The sequence below is a fragment of the Vanacampus margaritifer genome, chromosome 9 (assembly GCF_051991255.1).
Source record: "Vanacampus margaritifer isolate UIUO_Vmar chromosome 9, RoL_Vmar_1.0, whole genome shotgun sequence".
In the NCBI taxonomy this organism is placed as follows: domain Eukaryota; kingdom Metazoa; phylum Chordata; class Actinopteri; order Syngnathiformes; family Syngnathidae; genus Vanacampus; species Vanacampus margaritifer.
In genome coordinates, this window is record NC_135440.1 from 19,565,965 (window position 1) to 19,588,602 (window position 22,638).

The window sequence follows — 22,638 nt, forward strand, 5'->3', positions numbered from 1 at the left end:
GGAGGCCGCGCAGAGGCGACGCCAGGCGGCCAAGAGAGCAGCAGCAGTGCGCTCTGAGCAAGCCCGGCGTGCACGCGTACCCTCAAGCCACCCCGGAGGATACTGTAAGTACTTTTATCACCTTTAAGTCCTATTTTTAAAGGCTATATTTTTGTTGATCATCGGGAAAGTGAGCTCATGTGTCACTTCCAGATGATGATTGGTATTTTGCAGAGGAAGCAAGTACTCACATTGCATGTTTAGTACAGATATTGAGTCAAATAAAAGACTGCTCAAAATCAGTATTGATTCAATTACCGCACATAAAGAGTTTGCGATCGAAAAAAATGGGTCAAATTTGTTAAAAAGACTGAAATGTATTTAAAGTTTTGAAACATTTAGTGTAGCTAACATGCTAACATTGTGACGGGCCAAAAGCTAAATTAGCTTCTATTAACGGGGAAGAGAAAAAAAAATTTCAATAACAAAAAGGCAATAAATGCGGAATTGGAATCTCCAAATGTATCCCAATCTGCTTTATAAATCCGGAATATCTCAATCTGTCAATCAATTAATTATTTTTATTTAGTAATTATACATTATTATTTTTTTATGTTATTTATTTTATTTATAATTTATATATATTTTATATTTTATTAAATTAGTATTTATTCATCATATTTATTCACTTTATTTACATAATTTTGTTATTATTTCTACACCCTTATTTGATTTAATTATTTATTTATTTTACACCTTGGATCTGTTTTCAGATGTCATGAGTTAAAGTAAAAAAGTCGACAGAAAAGGAAATACAGAACCCAAGTGCGGATACCTGAAGAATCTGCTTGTAAGCCATCAAGCGATAAGTAATCAAGTATTTGTACTTCATTACTTCTCACCACTGTCACTTTGTTTACTGTTCCGACATTAGATCTGAAAGAATCCCGCCAGATGTGCGATGGAAGGATCCCACGACCAGCAGGTGCCTCGCAGCCTCTCTAAAGTGAGTCAACGCGCATGTAAAAAGTCCCAAAACTTATTTTTTTTCACTTTTTGTCCCCTGGTGAATAATAAGTACTACTAATACTAATAAAGACGTATGTAATGAGCTGTTTACATTCGAGCTGGTTAAGCTTGCTCACACACAGTCACGATTGATTTGTGTGTGCGTGTGTGTGCAGAAGACGGTGAACGGGAGAATTTGTGAGAGGTCATCAAACGACAGAAGGAGAAAGTTGATTAAGTCCAACCTGGCCGTGGACACTGAAGGTAATTTCACGGCCGCTAAACATTTTAGCCACAATCCAATTGTTGTTGTTTTGTGCATCTGCATTGCAGCGACCGTTGTGATGAACGGACCAAAAAAAAAAAAAAAAAACTTCATGAGAAGGAGGCTTGCAAAGAATATCTGACGTCCAAACGTGTGTTTGCTAAAATTTGAGCTACAGGAAAGCTTTAGCTAAGCAGTCGATCGAGTGAAGTGGAAACATAATTGGTGCAATAGAGGTAATGTGATGCTCTAGCATGTGGGCAAGGAGAGCACCGATGGACTTTCAGCCGTTTATTGAACAGGATAAACAATCAAAACACACACAAGCACAATGAAAACACTTGAAAGCAGCATGGAGCAGATGCTCACACTCACATAACCGGCCGGCTAACATAATATCAACATGTATCGTAAAAATGGCGGCGCTTGTTTGGGTACTGGGGTGGATTAGCAGCTTTTTCAATTTTTTTCAATTTAAATTTTACTTATTACGTTAGTTTTCGTGAACGATAAAATTGGGCCTTTGCTTTTTGGTACCTTCCTGCAGAGCTTTTTCTGGATTTGAGTCGACTGCAGGAGACTTGGCTGGCAGAAGGTGAGCGTTACGTTGGGGTACGAAAATCTGTTGGTGGTCGAGGGGGGGAACTCTCATATGACAACCTTTGATTTTTTTTTTTCTCTCAAAAATGTACTTTGAGATACAAGTGACTTACTTACAAGTGTTAGAGGTAGAAGCCATCATCACATCATTTATTTTTTTGCTTTGACTTGCAAGCAAAATTTTTGAGATTTGAGCACTGTATGGTGGAAGTGAACTCAACTCACTTCACAACCTATATGATAATATATAGATAGTAAAGAATTCTTTAACAAAAGTCTTCAAGCTCTCTATTTCCACTACAAGTCAAACAAAAATATAAAACAAAGAAAACTTTACTTTGTGTATTTAAAATAACACTATAACTTTGCCTTGAGTTCCGCTAGGCTAAAGCTAGCACCTAACAAGTAAGATCTATTCAGCAGGGTTATAACGCTTTAAGAAATTGATATATGAACACAAACTATAGACAATATTATGATACTCACAAGAATATATTCTTTATCCTCTACAAAAAAAAAAAACTGCTAATATTACTGCGGATTAATAATATTTCTATTCTTTTCAATAGGGAAGATGATCTGAGTTACGAATGTGGTCTTGGAATCGCTTCAACTTGTATCTCAAGGCGCAACTTTGAATAAGCTTGTTTGTCTCATGGAATTAATAAAAAAATCAATCTCTCTATCACTCGATCTATGTATCCCTATACAGTATCTCTCCTTCTATTATTATCTCTTTCATACTATCTCTCTCTTCCCACCTCCTGCTACCAATCTAAATTTAAATGAATTTTTTTTTTAGGCAAAATTCATAATTCATATAAAATTCCGATAATTTACTTTTAATTATTGCTCTAATATAATTGTGGACTTGTTCAGTTTGACAAAAAAAATGTAGCCATATGTGAAATAAATTAGCACTTCTTTTTTTTTTTAAGTACTTAGAACCATTAGAAAAATATATTTTAAATTTCCATAGATCTGTTAATTTATCGTTGGATTTAAAAAAGAAGAAGCTCAAAACGGATTGAAAGCCATTCAAACACAAACTAGATTTTTTTTTTCCTGAATGATTAACATGTACTTTATGAATTGACAAAATGTATATTTTTTATAAAAATTTTAAGAACATAATAATATCCCCAATATCTTTTGACTTTTAAAAATGGATTGCTTGCCATGCATTGTAAATGTACATTGAACAACATGAAACTTGTGCAGAAGGGTGGGAGGGGGGAGTGATTTTTTTTTGCGATTCCACAGTCGTCCAATTACGAAGCGGCACCTGCATACATTAGGGGGGTGTCTTGGGCTGGGAAGGGGGGGGGGGGATGTGGGGAGGGGGGGGGGGTCTTATGGGAGAGCGAGGAGGTTCTAGCTGTGGGAGTGTCATCACAAATTAGCTGTGCGACGCTTACTGTCTGCTGGTTTTTTTTGGCGGGAGCTACTGTGCCGCCTTCTCTCTCTCTCTCTCTCTCTCTCTCTCTCTCTCTCTCTCTCTCTCTCTATCTATCTCTCTCTCTTCCCCCCTCTCTCTCTCTCACTACAGCTCTCTCGCTCTTCTCCATCATCTCCAGCTGCATCATCACCTTGTCTGCTTCAATTCTTCCTCCTGCTCCTCCTCGCCCGCACAAAAAGACAAGAATGGATCTATCCGCTTTTTCCTGACACGCTCAACAGAAAAAGACTTTTTCTTTTTTTTTGCTTTTGTTTTTTAAAAAAGTTTTCTTTCACAGACTCTTTTTTTTTTTTTTTTTTGTTACTTGAAATGTTTTTCCTCCCATGGCAAGACTGGCTCACTGCACTCTAAGTGAGACGGGATGCTTCAGGATTTAAGCGCCAGCGTCCTCTTTCCGCCGTGTCTGCAGCACACAACTTTTGGTTAGTGCAACTCTGCTCAACATTTGTTGAAAGTGTAACAACAGTTTGCTTGTAAGGATCAAGTGAAGCGTTTCACTTGTTTGCTCTTATTTGAATGCGCGTTTAAATGGCTTCTCATCCGGTTTGAACATGACTGAGTTCTTTAGAAGTTCGGAAGTTAAATGAACAGATTTGTGGGAATTTCAAATAAGTGTTTTGAATGGGCGTGAGGCTTTTTAAAATTCAAGTATTGCACTCATTTTTCAAAGGTGTAATCGCAAATATTCTCATATATGTTGACTTTTGAAAGTTTGAAAATAATTAAAAGGAAATCAATAGATTTGTGGGAATGTAATGTTAATTGTTGCATGTAAAATCAAAGATAGTGTGGACTCTTGCTAATGTACACTTCTTTTTTTTTTGTAACCAAAATGGCTCAGTGATCTCGTCAATATTTAATTTTTTTCTCCCATTTGGATACACATAAATGCTTAAAAAAAAAAAAGAAAAAAAAAAGAAGTCAGATTCTCCTCATTTGTCTCACATTAGGTACCACAAATGTCTGTATTGTTTATATGAATATTGATTTTTGGGGGGGGACACTGCACATTTATGATATTTTTTTTTATTTGAACACAAATGAGCTAACTTCAAATAATAAAAAAAAAAAGAAATCTATGTATATTTTGTTACCACAATACGCCGAATTGTGTGTGAATATTAACTTAAGTCCACATTTATATATATATATTTTTTTTTCAAATTTAAAACTAAAGAAGCAGATTCATGAAAAACTAAAGTAAAATTAAAACTTTGCATTTTTACTATTTGTTTTTGCTGTGGATTTTTTTTTTTGCCACATCATCTTGCAATATTGATTTTAAAAATCAAGTCCATGATTATCATGTACATGTTTTTCTTTCCATGTAAAATAAAATAGCACATGTATGGCAATCTTACAAAAAAAAAATGTAATGCTTTTGAAGCCTATTAAAAATAAATAGAAGAACCTGCTTAAATTTGTCACAAAATGGCTCCACCATCACAAATGTATATTCGAAGTCCACATCTGTAGCACAATATTCCACGTTAAAATGATGATCAAGAATTTTTATTTTTTTTTAATTAATTCTAACAGAAGCGTGCGTGTGTTTAGAAAGAAAATCTCCTCTCAGGTGTTTGGAGCGAGCACTCCTTTTAACCAACTTCAAAATACTTCTTTCTTTCTTCTTTCTGTTTCTGTTAAAAAGAAATGAGATTTGACAGCAGACAAAAATGTTGAATATGGAATGAATATTTGATCCCCGGTTCAGGATGACACTTCCGACGACGGCGGCGTCTTAACTTCCTGTCCGTTAAAACCGGAGATTTATTAGTCGAGGTAATTGGAAGGAAGGAGTCAAGGAACGGGAGTGAATTTCCCAGTTGAGAGAACTTTGTCAGCTGTCATGGAAACGTTAGGACAAGCTTTTATCTCTAGGAACTCAAACAATCACTGTCATTTTTATGAATGGCAAAAGCATTCCCAAAAAAAAAAAAAAAAATCTTTTTGTGGGGACGGCCAACTGTTTCATTGACAGGCCGATGCTGGTGACTCATTTGTGCTCGACTTCCTTCCTTCCTTCCTTCCTTCCTGTGTCCGTTTCTCACCCCTCAAGGTGTGTGTGCTGCGTGGGGAGCGCCCAGACGTTTGCGCAGGTGCTCGGATTTCTCCAAAATGTCCACTTTTCAAGCATACGGTGCTTTAAAATGCTCCCATTTGTTGCCATGTGTGTCTGTCAAGTACAATCTGCCAAAATATCTTATTACTATTCCCTTTACTATAACAAAACACCTTTTATATAGCAGAAAGTGTTATTTTCAAATAAAAAATTCTCATAAAAGGGTTTGACCGCCCATTTTAAGTTGTTTTTAGATGGAATTTACTTAACCCTGGAGAACCCACGGGGTCAAATTTGGCCCCTATAAATTCTGCTACTCAAATAACAAAGACCTTCTTTTTTTTCCAGCAGTGATTTTGTTCTTGTTTCCATTGGCCAAAGTGTGTTTGTACATTCAAAATCCAGTTCTAAAATGCAACAAATAAAACAAAAAAATTATGTTGTTCAATGTAGCTGTGTTGATTGATTATTTTCTTAAATTCTAAAAAGTTTACTGACAGTTTTTGTTATTCTGATTTTTTCGAAATGATACCCCTAAATCCCAAAAGGGTCAAATTTCGCCCTAATCCTAAACTAGGGAATAAAGGGTTAAAATTGAAAAAACATATATTTTGGTGTTCAGTGAACTTATAGCAGTCATTTAATGTATAATTCATAATTTTCCAAAGAAGAAAAGGGTTCTTGGGTTCTCCATGGTTAAAATAGTGGATAAAATGGTGGCTTTAAATTGCTTAAAATGGTTGTGATATAAACACTGCAAGCAATCTGCTAAAACCGATTTATTTTATTTTTTTTTTACTTCATTTCAGTACATTACAAGACTTGTTTTCAGTTTGTTTAGAGCATCATTTAAACAGAAACACAAATAGCACTTGAAGTGTGTAAAATGGGTTGGCATAGCGATGGGCAGGTGACTGAAATTTTCAAGCGTTGAAGCGTTAACGTGTTTGAAATGGCCACCGTGTGCACGTCAACACGGCAAGCAGGAAGAACTAAAGGTGGTTCCTTTTCCCTTTTATTTCCACTCACTCTGCTTTTCAGAATCGTCTCAATTCATCACATCTTGTGAAAACGCACAAAGCACATAGAACGTAATTTGGAATTAATAATAAAAAAAAAAAAAAAACAATAACACAAGGGACGATGTGGCAGTATTTTCTGTTGCATTCCAATGAGCATGTTTTTTTTATTATTTGATGTGTTTTAATAAAATATTCATTTTTATTATGGTGGTATTATGGTAGTCCCTTTTAAATGTGTAAATCAGGTGTGTGAAATCCTTCCCTTATTTCCAGTTCGATAAAGAAGAACATAAATATCATGTGCGTGAATGGAATTCTTATTATAAAATGACAGAAATATACAAATTCAATGTTTTGGGCCTTTAATAATGATTTCCGTTTTATGTTTCTTCTATTGTTATATACAGTCAATGATTGCCAGATGAAATCCTCTCGCTGGGTAGTGAATGCCTGACCTCGCATTTTACTCGCCACATGCTTTAAATAAATACAATTTTAATTGTGTCATCATCTCATCCAGAGTGAGAATAAGGGGGGGGGGGGGGGGACAGGCATGTCAAGACGTGCTACGCTAACTCCAGCTAAAGTGTATAAATAGACGTGATAATGGCCGTGTTGAATCTTGATTATCGCAGCGTCCGGGTTGGGGAATTAGAATTTTTGGGTCGCGCATGTTTGGAAGAGCCAAGCGGGCAGGTGCACAGGTAGCAGGTAACATTCAGCAGGGGATGGGGGGGGGGGAGCCAATTAGAAGATGCTAACAATGGGAGACTGCGTGATGGCATGCCAGGAAGTGGAGAGTCACCTACGCATTGAAAGGCATATTAATTATCAACGTTCTGGTCATATATATATATTTTTTTTTTGCAATGATTTGCCTTTACAAAGACAATATTGCAACAAATAAAATGTTATTATTGTGGTGGTATACAATGATACTGGTTGGTTTGATTAATTTATATTACATGTAAATTATATTATTCAATTATTGTTATATATTAAATGTAAATACACTACACTACATTTGAAAATGAAGATGTTTTTAATAGATGATTTTTTTTATACAGCTCTTGTCAAATGTAAGAGATTATAAATGACAATTATGGAAAATATTCTTTTAAAATATTATTAGAAGTTCAAAAAATAAACATGATAAATGTACTGTATGTTTTTACAAGCTAAAGTCATGATTATTTTTGGAGACTATATCATTTAGGTATTTTTTTTCTGAGCTATGATTTGTATTTAAATAATTATTTTTGCTAATGACTCTTTGAATGGAAATTATTTATTATCTTTGCAACTGTACATAGCAAACCTATTGATTTCTAGATATTTTAAAGATCTAATATTATTTTAAAAACCTTTAAATGCATGTAAAAAAAAATGTTAGAGAAAATCCTAATTATTCTTAAAATATTCATTTTGAAAATACAGGTACATATTTTATTGTACTATTTTGAATTACATATATTTTTTTAAGGGAATTATGATTATTGGGGCCAAAGCAGAAGCGCTGCAAGGACCCAATTAAAATTGCTTAAAAATATATATTTATTTAATTCCGGCAACTTTTCGCTTTTTTGTTAGTATTTTTATTTGAATTATTTTCATAATTATTATTCTTTGAGAAGACGTCATTTTCGGCGCCCACCAGCTTCCACGTTGAAGCGTGCGGAGCGGTTTGGAGGCTTACAAGAAGAAAGACAAAGAGGAGGAAGAAGAAGCAGCAGCTCCATCTTGATGTTCACTCGGGGGTCCTGGAGTGGGGGGGGGGGTTTGGACTTGGGATCAACATCACAAACATCTCAAGGTGTCTTGTCTTGTCTTCTTTGTGCTTGCAGCTCAAGTTCCCGACAATGACGAGCAGTTTGTCCCAGACTTCCAGACTGAAAACTGTGAGTGCGACCACCACTCGGTGTGAGTGCGTGCGTGCGTGTGTGTGCTTATTTGCATAGGGATGAATATTGTTTTTAGAGGATATTTTTAACATTGGGAGGGCCAGGCTGAGTGTCACCTGATTTGGGGGGGGGGGGGAGTAAAAGGGAGGGGGGTGTTTGGTTGTTGTTTTTTTTAATCCAGAATAGAAATGTTCTCATCTCACGAGACGCCCCCTCGACCTTTTTTTTTTTTTCTCTTTTTGTGCAAACCTTCCTCTAAATCAGGATTTTTCTTCTTCTTCTTCTTCTTTTTGGCCCCTCGCTATTGTCGTTATTTTACGCAATGAAAGCGCGTTTGCTCACAATGTTTTTCCAAGAATACTCTGGGATGGAAATTGAAGGTGCGTTAGTATCACCTGGTTGCTTTGCCATGCGACTTGGCAGTGAGGAGGGGGGGAGCTCAGTGGGGACCACCAGAGCGAGCACATGTCTTTGGGACAGGACGCCAAAGTCAAACGACACCAAACACTCACATTTCTTTCTCCCTGATGTTTTAACGCAAGAAACAGACAAATAAAACCAAAAAAATTGTCCCCCAGCACCATTTTCACCAGGCATCGCAAAATTCAGTGGACGGTCTAAGACCCACACCTGAAATTGAACAGGAAGTCAGACATTTTGGTTTGAAAAAGCAATTTTAGGCAAATCCGGGGCTCTTAATTTGACAGACAAAATCAGCAAGGTTGTCAAAGTTAACAAAAACTAACAAAATAACTAAAATTGATATTTTCGCCAATGAAATAAATAAAAACAAAAATTAAAACTAACTCCACAACTAAGTCCAAAACTATTGTAAACCTGACCAATCATTTACAAAATTTGGTGGAGACGTCTATCAAAACAGGACACACACAAAAGTCTTAATGACCCTTTCTGGAATGACAGGAAGTCCGCTTTTTTGGTTTGATGAAGCAATTTTAGGCAAATCTGGGGCTCTTAATTTGATAGACAAAATCAGCAAGATTGTCGTAGTTAACAAAAAATAACAAAATAACTAAAATTGATATTTTCGCCAATGAAATAAAATAAAAACAAAAATGTTTAAAAAAAAATAAAATAAAACTAACTCCACAAATAAGTCTAAAACTATTGTAAACCTGACCAATCATTTACAAAATTTGGTGGAGACGTCCATCAAAACAGGACACACAAAAAAGTCTTAATGACCCTTTCTGAAATTGAACAGGAAGTCCGCTATTTTGCTTTAAAGCAGCCATTTTGGACAAATTCCAGGGTGTGCACGTTGACAAAGAAAAAAAAAAAAAGCCTCCAACACCAGTTTTACCAGGCATTGCAAAATTTGGTTGATATGACTTTCTTAAAAAGGACACATGAAAAAATCTCAAGGTTCCACACCTGAATTTATACAAAGTCAGCCATCTTGGTTTGAAAAAAGAATTTACGGCAAATTCCAGCGCTCACACTTGTACAGAAAAAAAAAAATTGCCCCCGACACCAATTAAACTGGTTGTCATGCAACAGGGAACAGGAAGTCAGCCATTTTGTTTTAAAGCAGTCATTTTGGACAAATTTCAGGGCGTGCACATTGACTAAAAAAAATAAATGTAAAAAATAGCCCTCAACACCAGTTTCACCGGGCATCGCAAAATTTGGTGGACAAGTCTATCGTAACAGAAGGCATAAAAAAGTCTCAAAGACCCATACCTGAAACTGAACAGGAAGTCAGCCATTTTGATTTGAAGCATTGAAGACCGAACTTTGGCAAACTCCAAGCCTCAGTCCGAAGCAGGTATCCAAAACAGCCGTGTGTTTTTCTCACACGTTTTTAATGTAGTTTTACTGGAATGACTTTACTACTTCATTAGTGTAGGTTAGAGAAAGATGACCACAAACACAATAACAATGTGGCCGTGTCTGAGAAATTAAGCGTATTAGCATGTGTCAGATGTAACTGAGCGAAACTATGAAGAATCTCTTAGTTTTATATTCTTAAATTAGATCAATATGGCCTTTGAAACTCTCCTAAATAGTCTTAAATTGGACTTTAAGCCTCTAAGTTAGATCGTTTAACTCGGTTGGAATTGAAGCAGGTTCCTGTAGGCATTCCAGGCCCGAAAAGCAATGGGTGGTCTTCCTTTTCGTTTCTTTTTCCCTTTTTTTTTCTACTTCTAATATTTTTCCCTCTTACTTGAAATGACACATGAAGAAGTTCAAGCTGATTATGCTTAAGAAAAACACTTTAGACAAGCCGTATTGAAACTACTTTTAGCATTCCTGACCTCACTCTGATCTTGACTTCTTTACTTCCGTTTGATTGATTGATTGACAAAGAAAGCGGAAATAAAAGCGTATTAAAGCCATCAGGGTACATTTAGATCAGATGGAGATCCCAGTCATCATGAAAATATATCACTTATTCTCATGACGCCACATTTAATGTAGATGAACAATAAAATGAAGACAATAAATGAATAATAAATATTTTCCTGCTTTTTATTTACTCAGGATAAACATTCTGACATGACAATGTGTGCATAAAAGTTGTTTGGCTCCTCTTCTATTTTTCTGAACAATAACCTTTATTAGCATTAGTTATAATATATATTACTATTATGTCGTACTGACCTGGGATCAGCTTGAAATAAAACATTGCAGTATTACAAAGAACTTACAATTTTCAAATTCTGTTTTCGATTTTAACTAAATACAGTACTAATGCTACAAAAACATTTCATGAGGTCATATAAATAAATTTTAATTCAGCAATTTGATGTTACACCTACATTTATCATTAAATAAAAATAATGGTTATTATTATTATTATTAGGTTTATAATTGCCGTTTTGTCAATGCTAGGTTCTGTTAGCTTGTCTACGGTGTTTCGCAACAATACGTTAGCATTATGCTGGCTGACCTACGGCAGACAAAATTATGTTTCGATTGAACATTTTGATATTTAAATATAACATTTTTTATTCTTTTGTTTTGTATGCAGTTTTTGTATGTGTTTCTGTGCTGTGTCTGTTTGAGTAGCAGTTTTCTGAAGCTTTATAATTACGTCAATGCTAAGTTCTGTTAGCATGTCTATTTTAACTTATGTCAGTTAAACTAGTTGTCTTTCATTTCATTTGATTTAAGCATTTTGGCGTTCAAAACTACATTCTCTTTTTTTTCAAGCGTCATTTATTGCTAGAAGCAACTGTGCTCTTTTTTTGGGGCAACTATCCGACCAACGGCGTCCTATTTTTGTTTCCTCAAACTATAATGTTATAAAGGAGTCTTGCAAGTGAGAGAATGAATACAGCCGCTGAGACATATTTTCATAAAGTGTCTTTTAATAAGTTTCAACGTGTTTGTGTAAATGCGGATCCGCTGTATTCGACAAACTGAAACCATGGACCAATGTGGAATTTGCATATTTGGATGGCTCCGCCCACCACCATTACAAGCACTTAATGAGAACTAGTTTGTTAGTTGAATGTAAAGCCCGCCGAAGAGGTCAGGGTGACGGTCCGGTTGTCCTTCAGGAGTGCTGCTGACCATCCGAGCGGCGGAGTTGGCACACTGGCAGGCTGCTGACAGATGGCGCCGTGGTTGGGCATCCCAGACGCCACCTCTCCCATATGGGTTCCTATAGCACCACCGCCACGGCCCGTGTAGACAAAGATGATGGATGATACTTGATAGGACGTCAACATACACAAAAATACTCCCAAAATAAACCATGCCATTGGATTAAAAACAGCTTCTATTATTTTAGCGTGGTTTATTTTATTTTCTTTTTTTGTCTGTACCGCAAAAGCCCACCGCGCTACTGTAAATACGTCCCAAAACCACAGCTTGAAAATAAACGAGCGCACAATGTGTACACTGTCCCTTTAAAATAAACCATATTGAAAGACATATTTATAAAAGGAAGGCTTGTTGAAAGTACAGTGACTTGCAATTGATGAAGATCTGCAATATACAGGAGAGACGATATAAAAACTTTTTTTTGTTTGTTTTGACCCTCCCACACTTAAAACACATTTTTAAACATTTTTACTGTCAAGATATCGGAGACTGTCGCTTTTGAGGAAAGAAGACTCGTTGCTGTGAAATGTTGGCCTTTGACTTGGCGGTCGTCTTCAATGTCACGTCGGCGTGGAAGCAGCATGGTGGAAGTGTGGAGAAGGAAGAAGCTTCTTCTTTGTCTCATCTCCACAGATGCTTACCATTAGCATAACTTAGCGGGGAATGGCGGAGGTGTAAAATGGGGCCACACGTTCCGTCTCCGCCGCCTCACCGCCGTTTAACAACGAAGGCCAGCACCTACAGTAGGTGAAAATGGAATAGAAGGTTTTTTCACCCTTTGCCAAAAAATATTTTTTTCCACCCCAACTTTTTGGTTTAATGACTGAACTGCGAAAGGGTTTTTGCCAAATATGGGCGGCAAAAACACACCCTTTGTACCTGAGAATTTCTAACATGTCACAGCCAAGGACTCATTAATTAGCCAGGATGTTTTTTTTGTTTTGTTTTTTAGATTTATGAATGAAAGTCTGACATTGCGTTTTAGGGCGTTTTGGCAGCAATTTTAGGGTTATTTTGGCCATTTTTAGGCGTCCTTCTAAACTCATCCTGAGCTATGCTGGGAATCACTTCCTATCATGTGTTCATTTTGTGGTGCTGTTTAAATGTGTACACTCTAAAAACAGTGGGGTCAAAAATAACCCAATTATGGATCAAAAGTGTACCGATCCACTTTATGGGTTAATTTGACCTAACTTTCTGGCCAATATTTATTAGTTGTTTTACATTAAAAGACCCATTTCTTGACTCAAAGTCAAACTGACCCACGTAGAGGATCGGTCCATTTTTGACCCATAGTTGGGTTATTTTTGACCCAACTGTTTTTACAGTGTAGGGAGTATACGTACTCTTCTAAATTATGTGCCCACCACATCATTTGTTTTTGTAATCCGCTAAAGCAAGTCAAGTGTGTCTACTTCATTTCTCTCCGTAAATGGTTTTGTTTATTTCATTTTGGCAGAAAATTTGCATTCAAATATTTTTTTTCTTTTTCTTTTTTAATTGTTTATTTATTCATGTAGGCCTATTCATTACATATACTATATATATATACTTTTTTAAAGATAATGGCCCAAGAGAGTGTGGTGAAACTGTGTTATTGCTTTTATTTTGAAGGTCTGACTTTTGACAAGTAGGTTTTTGCGTATGTTGCCTGAGTGTTGCCGAGCAGACCAGGAAGGATATTGTCTTTGGTTGTTAATGAACGCGTGCAGTGTGGCATACATCTTGCTGTCTGTTGAACCGTTGAAACAACTTACAATATATTTCATAAATGAATGGCTGAGTTAAAGATTTTTGCACAAGAACCAAGTTTAGAAGAAAATGTTCGCAGATTTTTTTTCTTCTTTTTTCATATTTGTTTTCCCCCCTTTTTTAAATTGAATGTTTATCAGCAATTTATTATAATTTTTTTAAAATGGATATTGTTTTATTTTTTTAAGTGGCCAAAAGGCCACCAAATGCCCATCCCTAATGTGGACTTACCATTGTGTATGGACGGAGCATGGCAGCAAAGTTTGATTCAACGTAAAACTCATTGCGTGAATGGTTGGGCAATTCAGCCCCCAAGACAGTTTTACTTAACTACATTGAATTTGGCAGACATACTGAGGAGACCCACAAAATGGTCTCGAGAAGCTATGGCTGAAAACACACAAGGAAGTCTGCTATTTAGTTTTTTTGTCATTGTATGAGGGTGAGCATGGCAGTGAAGCTTGACAACTCGTGATAAACCACCCAAACAGTTGGTATGGATTTGATCTGTGGAAACCATTAGCATTACAGCTAAAGCTGCTAATTGTCCTGAGTGCTTTTTATTTTATTTATTTTTTGACACTGCCGTCTTACTACTTAATCAATGTGCAGATAATGAGAGCAATCACGCCGTGATGGCCGTGACATTCAATGCAAGAAAAGGAAGCGTCTGGCGTTGGGCTCGCTATCGATTAGCGTACCTTGGCACCCCGCCGTTAAAAATCCATTGTGACATTTCCATATGTGACTCTTGGATGTCGTCGTGACGCAATCACTGTTCGATTAAATATCTTTATTGACACTACTTAAATATAGTCAGATCGAATTGAATATGCCAGAATAAGCCTTTTATTGATGAGTTGATCAATCACGAGGAGGTTGTGCGTAAAGTGTGACGTCTTAAGCGAAACGGGCCTTTTCATTAGGTACACGATTGCCTGCGATTGGTGGAAATCTTTGCTTTAGTGAGTCCATATAAATAACTTTTTTTAAAAAGTTTTACATCTCAGACATTCTTGAAACTCATTAGACAGAGTTTTAAGGAAATGTTTCAAAGTGTTCCTTAGCATCTGTTCTCACTCTCGCTAGCATGTAAAGTGTACTTGCTTCAAGCAGTTTCTTCCAGTTAAAATTTACTCTAAAACTGAAACAAAACAAAAGAGAATTAAAAATTGAGTATTTAAAAACAAAAATGTTCAACCGGGTCATTATGTCTAACAAAATTCAGCTAGTTTTATGCTAACCTATAATGCGAAACACCATAGAGATGCTAACGTAAATTAGCATAGCTGTTGCTGGTGCTACTTAAACACTCACAAAGGTTTTTTTCCCGTACGAGAGCATCGTCAAAGGTCTCCACACAGGAAGTGAATTTTTTTACCTCAGATCGATGACCTAGAAAGGGCATTCCCCCAGCGTGCTTTGTCACGCACCACCACCCCGTCCCCCCAATCCCCCCCCCCCCAACAGAGGGGCCCGGCTGCGCATCACATGACGTGTTGGCAGATCCACTCGTACTCATACAGCAGCTGTCAGTCAAGACGTGAGAAAATCCTCCTTCTAATATCTCACCCGTCACCACCCCAATTTTGGAGTCTTTCAAAATCAGAACCTTCCATGCAGGTCCACTTGTTGGAGGTCTGGATATTGTTGAAGGATAAAGCGTTTAGGCGCAAAGTGGAAATGAGATTAGCCATCATGTCTGCACTCTTTCAATCACTGCTTTTCATTAGTGAGGGCAAACACAGTGAAGATACGAGGTCGCTTATCAAGATGAAATTTGGTAGGCATGCCCAAAAAAAAACAGTCAGCCATTTTGGTTTGAAAAGCAGACATTTTAGAGTCACTTTTGGCATTGCTCCCTTTTGTCTTATTGTATATCATGTCACCTCTAATGGTTCTATCTAACCCTAACCGATGTCCCCCCGCCCCGTCTCCTGCTGTAGTGGCGTTTCACGGACTGCAGCTGAAGATCAAGAGGGAGCTGCACAGTCCGTGTTCCGAGCTGAGCTCCACCTGCAGCCAAGAGCGGCCCTTCAAGCTCCAGTATGGAGAGAAGTGCCTGTACAACGTCAGGTCTGTGCTTCCTCAACCTTCACACTAAATTAACTTGCACAATAGAAATAATACAACTAGAAATGTTAGAATATGTACTTTATGTGATGTGTGTGGCGCAGTGCCTACGAGCAGAAACAGCACGCAGGCATGAAGCCCTCCAGCCCAGTGACGCCCCCCTGTAGCACCCCCGTGTCCCCCCTTCATCATGCAGCCCCCACGCCCAAACCCGAGCGGACCTACGCCCACGCTCCGCCCTCCCTATCCGACTCCGCCTACGCCATGGACCACAGGTACAGTTTGAGTATTAAAAGCTAAGGAAGTTAGCAAAGGGTAGCTAGTACATGCTAGCCCTCTGTGGCTAATAAACACTACAGATATCTAATATAAATAAACCCCACACTGAATGGTTTGGCCTGTAGGATGCATCCGCCATATTGAATGTGTTAGAGCTGCCACATAAACTAATCCCAAGTAAATGGACTGGTTTATCATCACAGTAAGTGCTACATAAATTGGTAGCTAAATATGTAGCATATGTTTTCATGAGTGATTCGATTTTACGGTAATAAATACTAGACATATATTTATGTCTATCCAAAATTTCTTTGTCCAAATACAATCAAAAGTCATTGTTTATTCTTAATACCACTTTCCACATTCAATATGGCGGCAACGTTTACGTACAGTTCCACACCAAAACGGGGTGTACACAATATGCTAGCATTGATGGCTAACAGTAGCAAAGAATCTATTTGTTTTCATCTTTTTGTCGATCAGATTCCGACGTCAGCTTTCCGAGCCGTGCCACTCGTTCCCGTCCCCGCCGACCATGTCCCGGGACGCCCGGCCCCTGTACCAGCGTCAGATGTCTGAGCCCAGCATCCCCTTCCCGCCTCAAGGCTTTAAGCAGGAGTACGCCGATCCGCTGTTCGAACCCCATCCCGCCATGATGGGCGCCCCGCTGCCCCACATGTACCCCGCCGCCATGATGATCAAACAGGAGCCCCGAGACTTCAACTATGACTCTGGTGAGGAGTGGCAAAATTATTCACACAGATAATTGTGGTCAAAAAAGAATTACTGATTCAACTCTCCTGTACTTAAGTAAAAAAAAAAAAAAAAAAAAAAGTACAGACCCTGCTTACTCTATTCTGGATAGGGAGGGAGAGAAATGTAGTGGGGTTGATTGAGTTTGCCCATTATTAGGCACAGAGCGTCTGGTGGATTGGGGGTCTGCGGTGGGAGCCATTTCCTGTGGCGTGCTAATAAGGGAGTGGGCGGGGGTTACGGCCGGTCAACGTTCTCAATCCTACGCTCAAATGCTGGAGAGCTTCAGTTGGATGTCACCTCTATTTATGTTTTCTATCAACACACAAACTGTATAGCTTCACAATCTCGACAGATGTTTTTACCATAATGTTCAAACGGCAACACTAGTAAACAACCCTTTACATCTGGTTTGACCTTTGAAGCTGAAATGCGTGCTGTAGAGCCAACGTAAGCTAGCAAGCAAGATATTAAACTTTGCTAAGTTACTCACAGATAACCGAAGCTAATTTACAGTACATCCCTCAGAGAAAATATCTTCCACAAACCTAATGATGGAGGGATTTTTAGTGGACTTTGTAGTGACAGGATGGCGTGGAGGGGCGCGGCTATCGGCTAATGTGATTAGCGACATTTCCGCCACGCGCCCATTAGCCTGATGAAGTTTGATGAAGATTGAATGGCCAATTTGTCTTGGGCTGTCATGCTATCACACAATGAAGCTATTAGCTCGTCATACCATAGAATGCTAACATGTTATGCTATCAAACATCCTGTTATCATACGTATTCTCATGCTGACATGTTCCACTAGCATAATATTCAGTGGAGCACTTGAGGTTGTTGTTATTGTATCTCGCAGAGCTTGTCAGCTTGTTTTATCGTCTTTTATTAGCCGCGAGCGTGTAATAGCGGTGTGATATTACAAGCTAGCCCTGAGGCTATGACATTCTTGTCTCTTGTTGTTGTGTTTTTAATGCCGCTTTCACATCTTCTTTTTTTTAACACTCTTTTTGCTTGACTTTCAGCGGAGGTGCCCAGTTGCCATTCAGTCTACCTGCGTCAAGATGGCTACCTGGCCCACGCCAACCGGACTGAAGGTACCAGATATGACCTTTGGAGCCTTCACAACAACAACAACAACAACAACAACACTTCCAACGCTCCTTCTTATTGTCCAGGTTGCATGTTTGACAAAGTGGCCAGGCACTTTTACGACGACACCTGCGTGGTGCCTGAGAAAATGGAAGGTAGGTAATGTACTCCCGAGACTTATCTGAAGACAGAAGGCCAAGCGTGATGTGGTACTTAAACCGTAACTATGTTCTTGGCTTTCAGGCGACATCAAGCAGGAAGCGGGCCTGTACCGCGAGGGTCCGTCCTACCAGCGGCGAGGGTCTCTGCAGCTGTGGCAGTTCCTTGTGGCGCTACTGGACGACCCGGCCAACTCGCACTTCATCGCCTGGACGGGCCGCGGCATGGAGTTCAAGCTCATTGAACCTGAGGAGGTGAGAGGAGTCGTTGAGATTAACTCATTCACTGCCATTGACGGGTCTAGACGTCAAAAATTCATTTGAACTATTTCTATTAGTTTCACAAGAGTATAAAAAACTCTATTTTTTTAATTGGACATTTAGAACAGATATAAAATTTGTGATTAATCGTGCGTTAACTTTTGAAATCATGCGATTAATTACAATAAAAATTTTAAATTGTCCGACGCACCTAATTTTTAATAATCTTTTCTTCTTCTTTTTTTAAATTAGGGGCATCAGGTGATTCAAATTTTTAATTTTAATTAATCACATGATTTCACTAGTTAAATCATGATTAATCACACATTTTGTATCTGTTCAATAAATGTTTTTTCTAGGTTTTCATACTCTTGTTAACAAAAGTGGGAAAAAATGTGAAACTAATGGAAATAATTCAAATGCATTTTTTACGCCTATAGCCGTCAATGGCAGTGAATGAGTTAATGGGAATTATAAGTGTTGTTATGGCGTTGTTATTTCAATGAAAGGGTTGAAAGCTGAAGGAATCTGACCAAATATTGTTATTATGGTGTTATTACAGCATTATTACAATTAACAGGGGGTTGAAAGCCTAGAGGCTATATGGAAATACTGTGCTATTACAGACTTGTTATATCGCCTGTTTTTTGTTGTTACAATATTAGAGTGTTGTTATTTTGTTCTTGCAGTGGTGCTAGTATGACATTATTAGTAGTGTTAGTTGTGTGTTATTGCATTATTATCATTATTATGGTGTTATTACACTTTAATACTTGTGAAAGAAAGTTCGCACTGATGGAATTGTAGGCAATATTGTTAGTACACTGTCATTAATTACAGTGTTGGCACACATTACATGACTAGAAACTATGCAAATGAGTTATTGCCTGATGATGTTGCTTAAATTAGCTTTTCCTCACGTCACCATGTCTAGTATTGTGGCATTTTTAACACCAGCATTATGTCATTTTCACACTGTTTGTAAGAAATGATCACAACTAGTATTACATTAGTTATTATTATGGAAGGCACTATGGCGTTATAACAGCGTTATTATTCTATCGCAGCTTATTACATTGCTATTACGGTGTTATTACTTTTATTGTTATCAATTTGTATTACTGTTATTGTTGTCAAACATTTGATGATGCAGCTCATTGTCCGAGGCACTTTCTTCCTTTTCCTCGAGAGTAATGCGCTACAAAGTCAACTTGGGTGTTTCCCCATTTTTATATACGACAGTAGTCTAGAAAATAAGCCTCCAAAATGGCTGTTAATACCTCAGCTGTGTGTTTGGGAGGTCGGGTGATTGTCGGGCGGGCAGGTGGGCGCGACGCCAGACAGGTGCCGCAACATCTGCTTCCTCCTCGGAGCGCGGTAATGAACGCCAACCACGCCAGTCAGTGCGCTACAGTACGCCCTAATCAGCGTTATTAGCGCCACGTGGACTCTTTGCTTTGTCACAGCTGCTGAGTGTCAGCCATTGTTGCTAAATATGTACGCGTGTGTGTATGTATGACACAGGTGGCACGCCGTTGGGGCATCCAGAAGAACCGACCAGCCATGAACTACGACAAACTGAGTCGATCGCTGCGCTACTACTACGAGAAGGGAATCATGCAGAAGGTGAGTCGAGTGCAGACAACATGTTTTATACGGCCGGCCGTGCCTTGAGATACGAGGGACCCGACTCCAGACATGAGCAACAAATATGTAGACAGACAATTAACATTAACATTTCAGACCTTTGTAAAGCAAAATTAGCACTAATAGTTTAGTTGTTGTTTTTTCTCTTACATTTTTTTGTGTATTTTTAACAGTTGTATATTTTTAGTCTTTATAGTCTTATTTCTGCATTTTTCCTTAATACTGTATTATTATGTAGAGAAATTATTATCCAGCATTTGTTTATTTTTCATCCAATAATTGTGTATTTTCCATCAATAGTTGTGATATATTTTAAAATATTTGCACATTTTGTATTTTATTCTCATGGTTTTAGATATTTTTTTCCATTTTTTTTTTTAAAGGTTTCTGTCTAATATTTTTGTAGGTTTTCCCAATATTTTAAAAAATACTCTTCTTTTTCTGTGTATTTCTTTACGAATAGACTTGTACTTTCAATCCAACAGTTTTTTTTCTAAATAGGGATATATTTATATTTATATTTTGTCAAAAAGTTTTGTATTTTTTCTCCAAATATGTTATATATATATATATATATATAAAAGTTTTTTTTTTTCTTCAAAATGTTCCCAAATATTTTTATAGTTTTAATCTATAGTTTTCTACATTGGTCCTAATGGTTTTATACCTTTTCTCTAATATTTGTGCATTTATTCCAAATATTTTTGTATTTTTTTCTAATATATATATATATATATATATATATACTGTATATATATATATATATATATATATATATATATGTGTGTGTGTGTGTGTGTATATATATCTATATATAGTTTTTTTAAGTATTTTTCCTCTTTTTTTTTCTTTCAATATCATATTTTTTTCCCCTAATAGTTCTCAAATTTTATACTTGTCACTAATATTTTTTGTATTATTTGGTGTATATTTTACCTACAGTATTTTTTTTTATAGAATTTTTCTAATGCTTGTATTTTTCATCGAATAATGGTTTACTTTTTCCAATATTTGTATTTTATTGTATTTTCTTAGCTAATATTTGCATATCTGTCATCTCTCATTTCTCTTTTTCCAAACATCTGTGTATTTTATTATACGTGTATTTTTACCTCTTTAATATTATCTAATATTTTCTACATTGCCAATATATATGAATACCTTTGGATCTACTTTTTCCACATTTATTTAATCAAAACCAATTGGATGTTGTGACGTTTTAGAAAGTGACAAATTTATATTTATATTTTAACACTAAACTCCCATCCCAACCTTGCCCACCTCCTCCTCCTCCTCCTCCTCATCCATCCATCCATCCATCACTGGCAGGTGGCGGGCGAGAGATACGTGTACAAGTTTGTGTGCGACCCGGAGGCCTTGTTCTCCATGGCGTTCCCCGACAACCAACGCCCGGTCCTGAAGAGCGACATCGAGCGTCACGTCAACGAGGAGGACACGGTCCCACTGTCGCACTTTGACGAGAGCGCCCCCTACGCCCAGGAGGCGTCCTACTGCCAGCCGCACCCGTACAGCGAGGCCTACGTCTACTAGACCACGGAGACAAAGACTCGAATCAAAAGAGAAACCCATCCTCCCTTATTGTTATTATTTGACATTTTGGGCCATCCTTGAGATTTGTCCAATTGCTCCTACAAAAAAGCATTTATTTTGGCCAGAGTGTTTTTTATTATTATTATTGTTATTATTATTATTATTTAAATGCAGCACTCAAAGTCAGTTTAATTTAGCAGCATGAAATTTGGTGTCTAACATGACTGGACCCACAAAAAAAAGTCTCTAGAAGACATGTGCGAAAACGCAGAAAGTCAGCCATTTTGGTTTGCAGCGGCCATTTTAGGTTCATTGCAGGGCTTCTTAAAAGGCGAGAACTACTTCTCCTAGACATAAACAGATGGACGATTGCTAAACGTTTATTTTGGCTGAAATGTTTTTTGCTTCTTTTTTTTTGGTGGGGGTGGGGGGGGGGTGAAAATTTAGCACCCCCAAGCCCAGCCCCACAAAAAAAGTCTGAAGAAGCCAGTCCTGAAAACACACAGGAAGTCGGCCATTTTGGGAGAAATGCCAGTTCTCATATTGGTAATTTGCCCAAATGAGCTCCAATCATATAAAAAAATAATAATAATAATTCAATCCAAAATTGCTATCTAAGGTGAGCCGAGCATGATGTCAGTCTCACCATTTTTTTGGAGGATTCACCATGAAAAATAGGGTGCAAGGCCCATTTACAATTATTATTGTTATTATCATCACCGTCAACATTATTTTGTCGACGTGCACTTTATGGACCCTGAAGGCTCTTTGGCGTTGTTTCTGTTTGTACATTAAGTGTTTTGTTTAAATAAATAAAAAATATTAAGAGTACTACCTTCCAGCATGCGACACCTCAGTGAGACTGGACAGACTTTGATTCTGTATTTTTGGGGGATTTTAGCACTACTACTTCCTGCTTGTGTGCTCATTTGAAGAGAACACGAGCGCCAAAGTGACTTTTTTTGGAGACGTCGAAAAGATCAAAAGACGTTCGGAAAAAAAAAAACAACAACAAAAAACGCACTCGGAAGTGGGCCGATGAACTCATGAACGTCAATGGATTGACCGGACACTTCATTAGGAACCCCCTTCTTCCCTCCTCCAGAACATGCGTCCTACTGTTTCTAATGTTTTGACCCTCTCGTGTAGCTTATTATAAATATCTGTCAACCACAATAATAAACATAATGTTCAATGAATA

General features: G+C 37.6%; 1 protein-coding gene across 3 annotated transcripts; it reads left to right on the plus strand.

The window, feature by feature from the left end:
- etv1 (ETS variant transcription factor 1) lies at positions 1-22,636 on the plus strand. Of its 3 annotated transcripts, XM_077575664.1 has the most exons (14): positions 1-104; positions 753-829; positions 914-985; positions 1,164-1,251; positions 1,800-1,847; positions 8,240-8,293; positions 15,568-15,697; positions 15,799-15,969; positions 16,457-16,707; positions 17,754-17,825; positions 17,907-17,975; positions 18,064-18,233; positions 19,764-19,865; positions 21,216-22,636. In XM_077575664.1, the coding sequence occupies exons 3-14, from the start codon at positions 941-943 to the stop codon at positions 21,435-21,437; spliced, it is 1,422 nt and encodes a 473-aa protein (XP_077431790.1). In that variant the 5' UTR covers positions 1-104; positions 753-829; positions 914-940; the 3' UTR covers positions 21,438-22,636. The 3 variants fall into 3 exon arrangements, with proteins under 3 accessions (XP_077431790.1, XP_077431789.1, XP_077431791.1); XM_077575663.1 differs by lacking the exon at positions 753-829 and having other exon boundaries at positions 10-104; XM_077575665.1 differs by lacking the exons at positions 1-104; positions 753-829; positions 914-985; positions 1,164-1,251; positions 1,800-1,847 and adding an exon at positions 3,356-3,733.
- The last annotated feature ends 2 nt before the right edge of the window (positions 22,637-22,638 follow it).

Bases quoted from the DNA above. Each gene is read 5' to 3' on its own strand.
- etv1 (XM_077575664.1), top strand. From the start codon at position 941: ATGGAAGGATCCCACGACCAGCAGGTGCCTCGCAGCCTCTCTAAA. The intron at 1,252-1,799 runs GTAATTTCACGG...ACCTTCCTGCAG, and splicing joins CCTGGCCGTGGACACTGAAG to AGCTTTTTCTGGATTTGAGT. The intron at 8,294-15,567 runs GTGAGTGCGACC...CTCCTGCTGTAG, and splicing joins AGACTTCCAGACTGAAAACT to TGGCGTTTCACGGACTGCAG.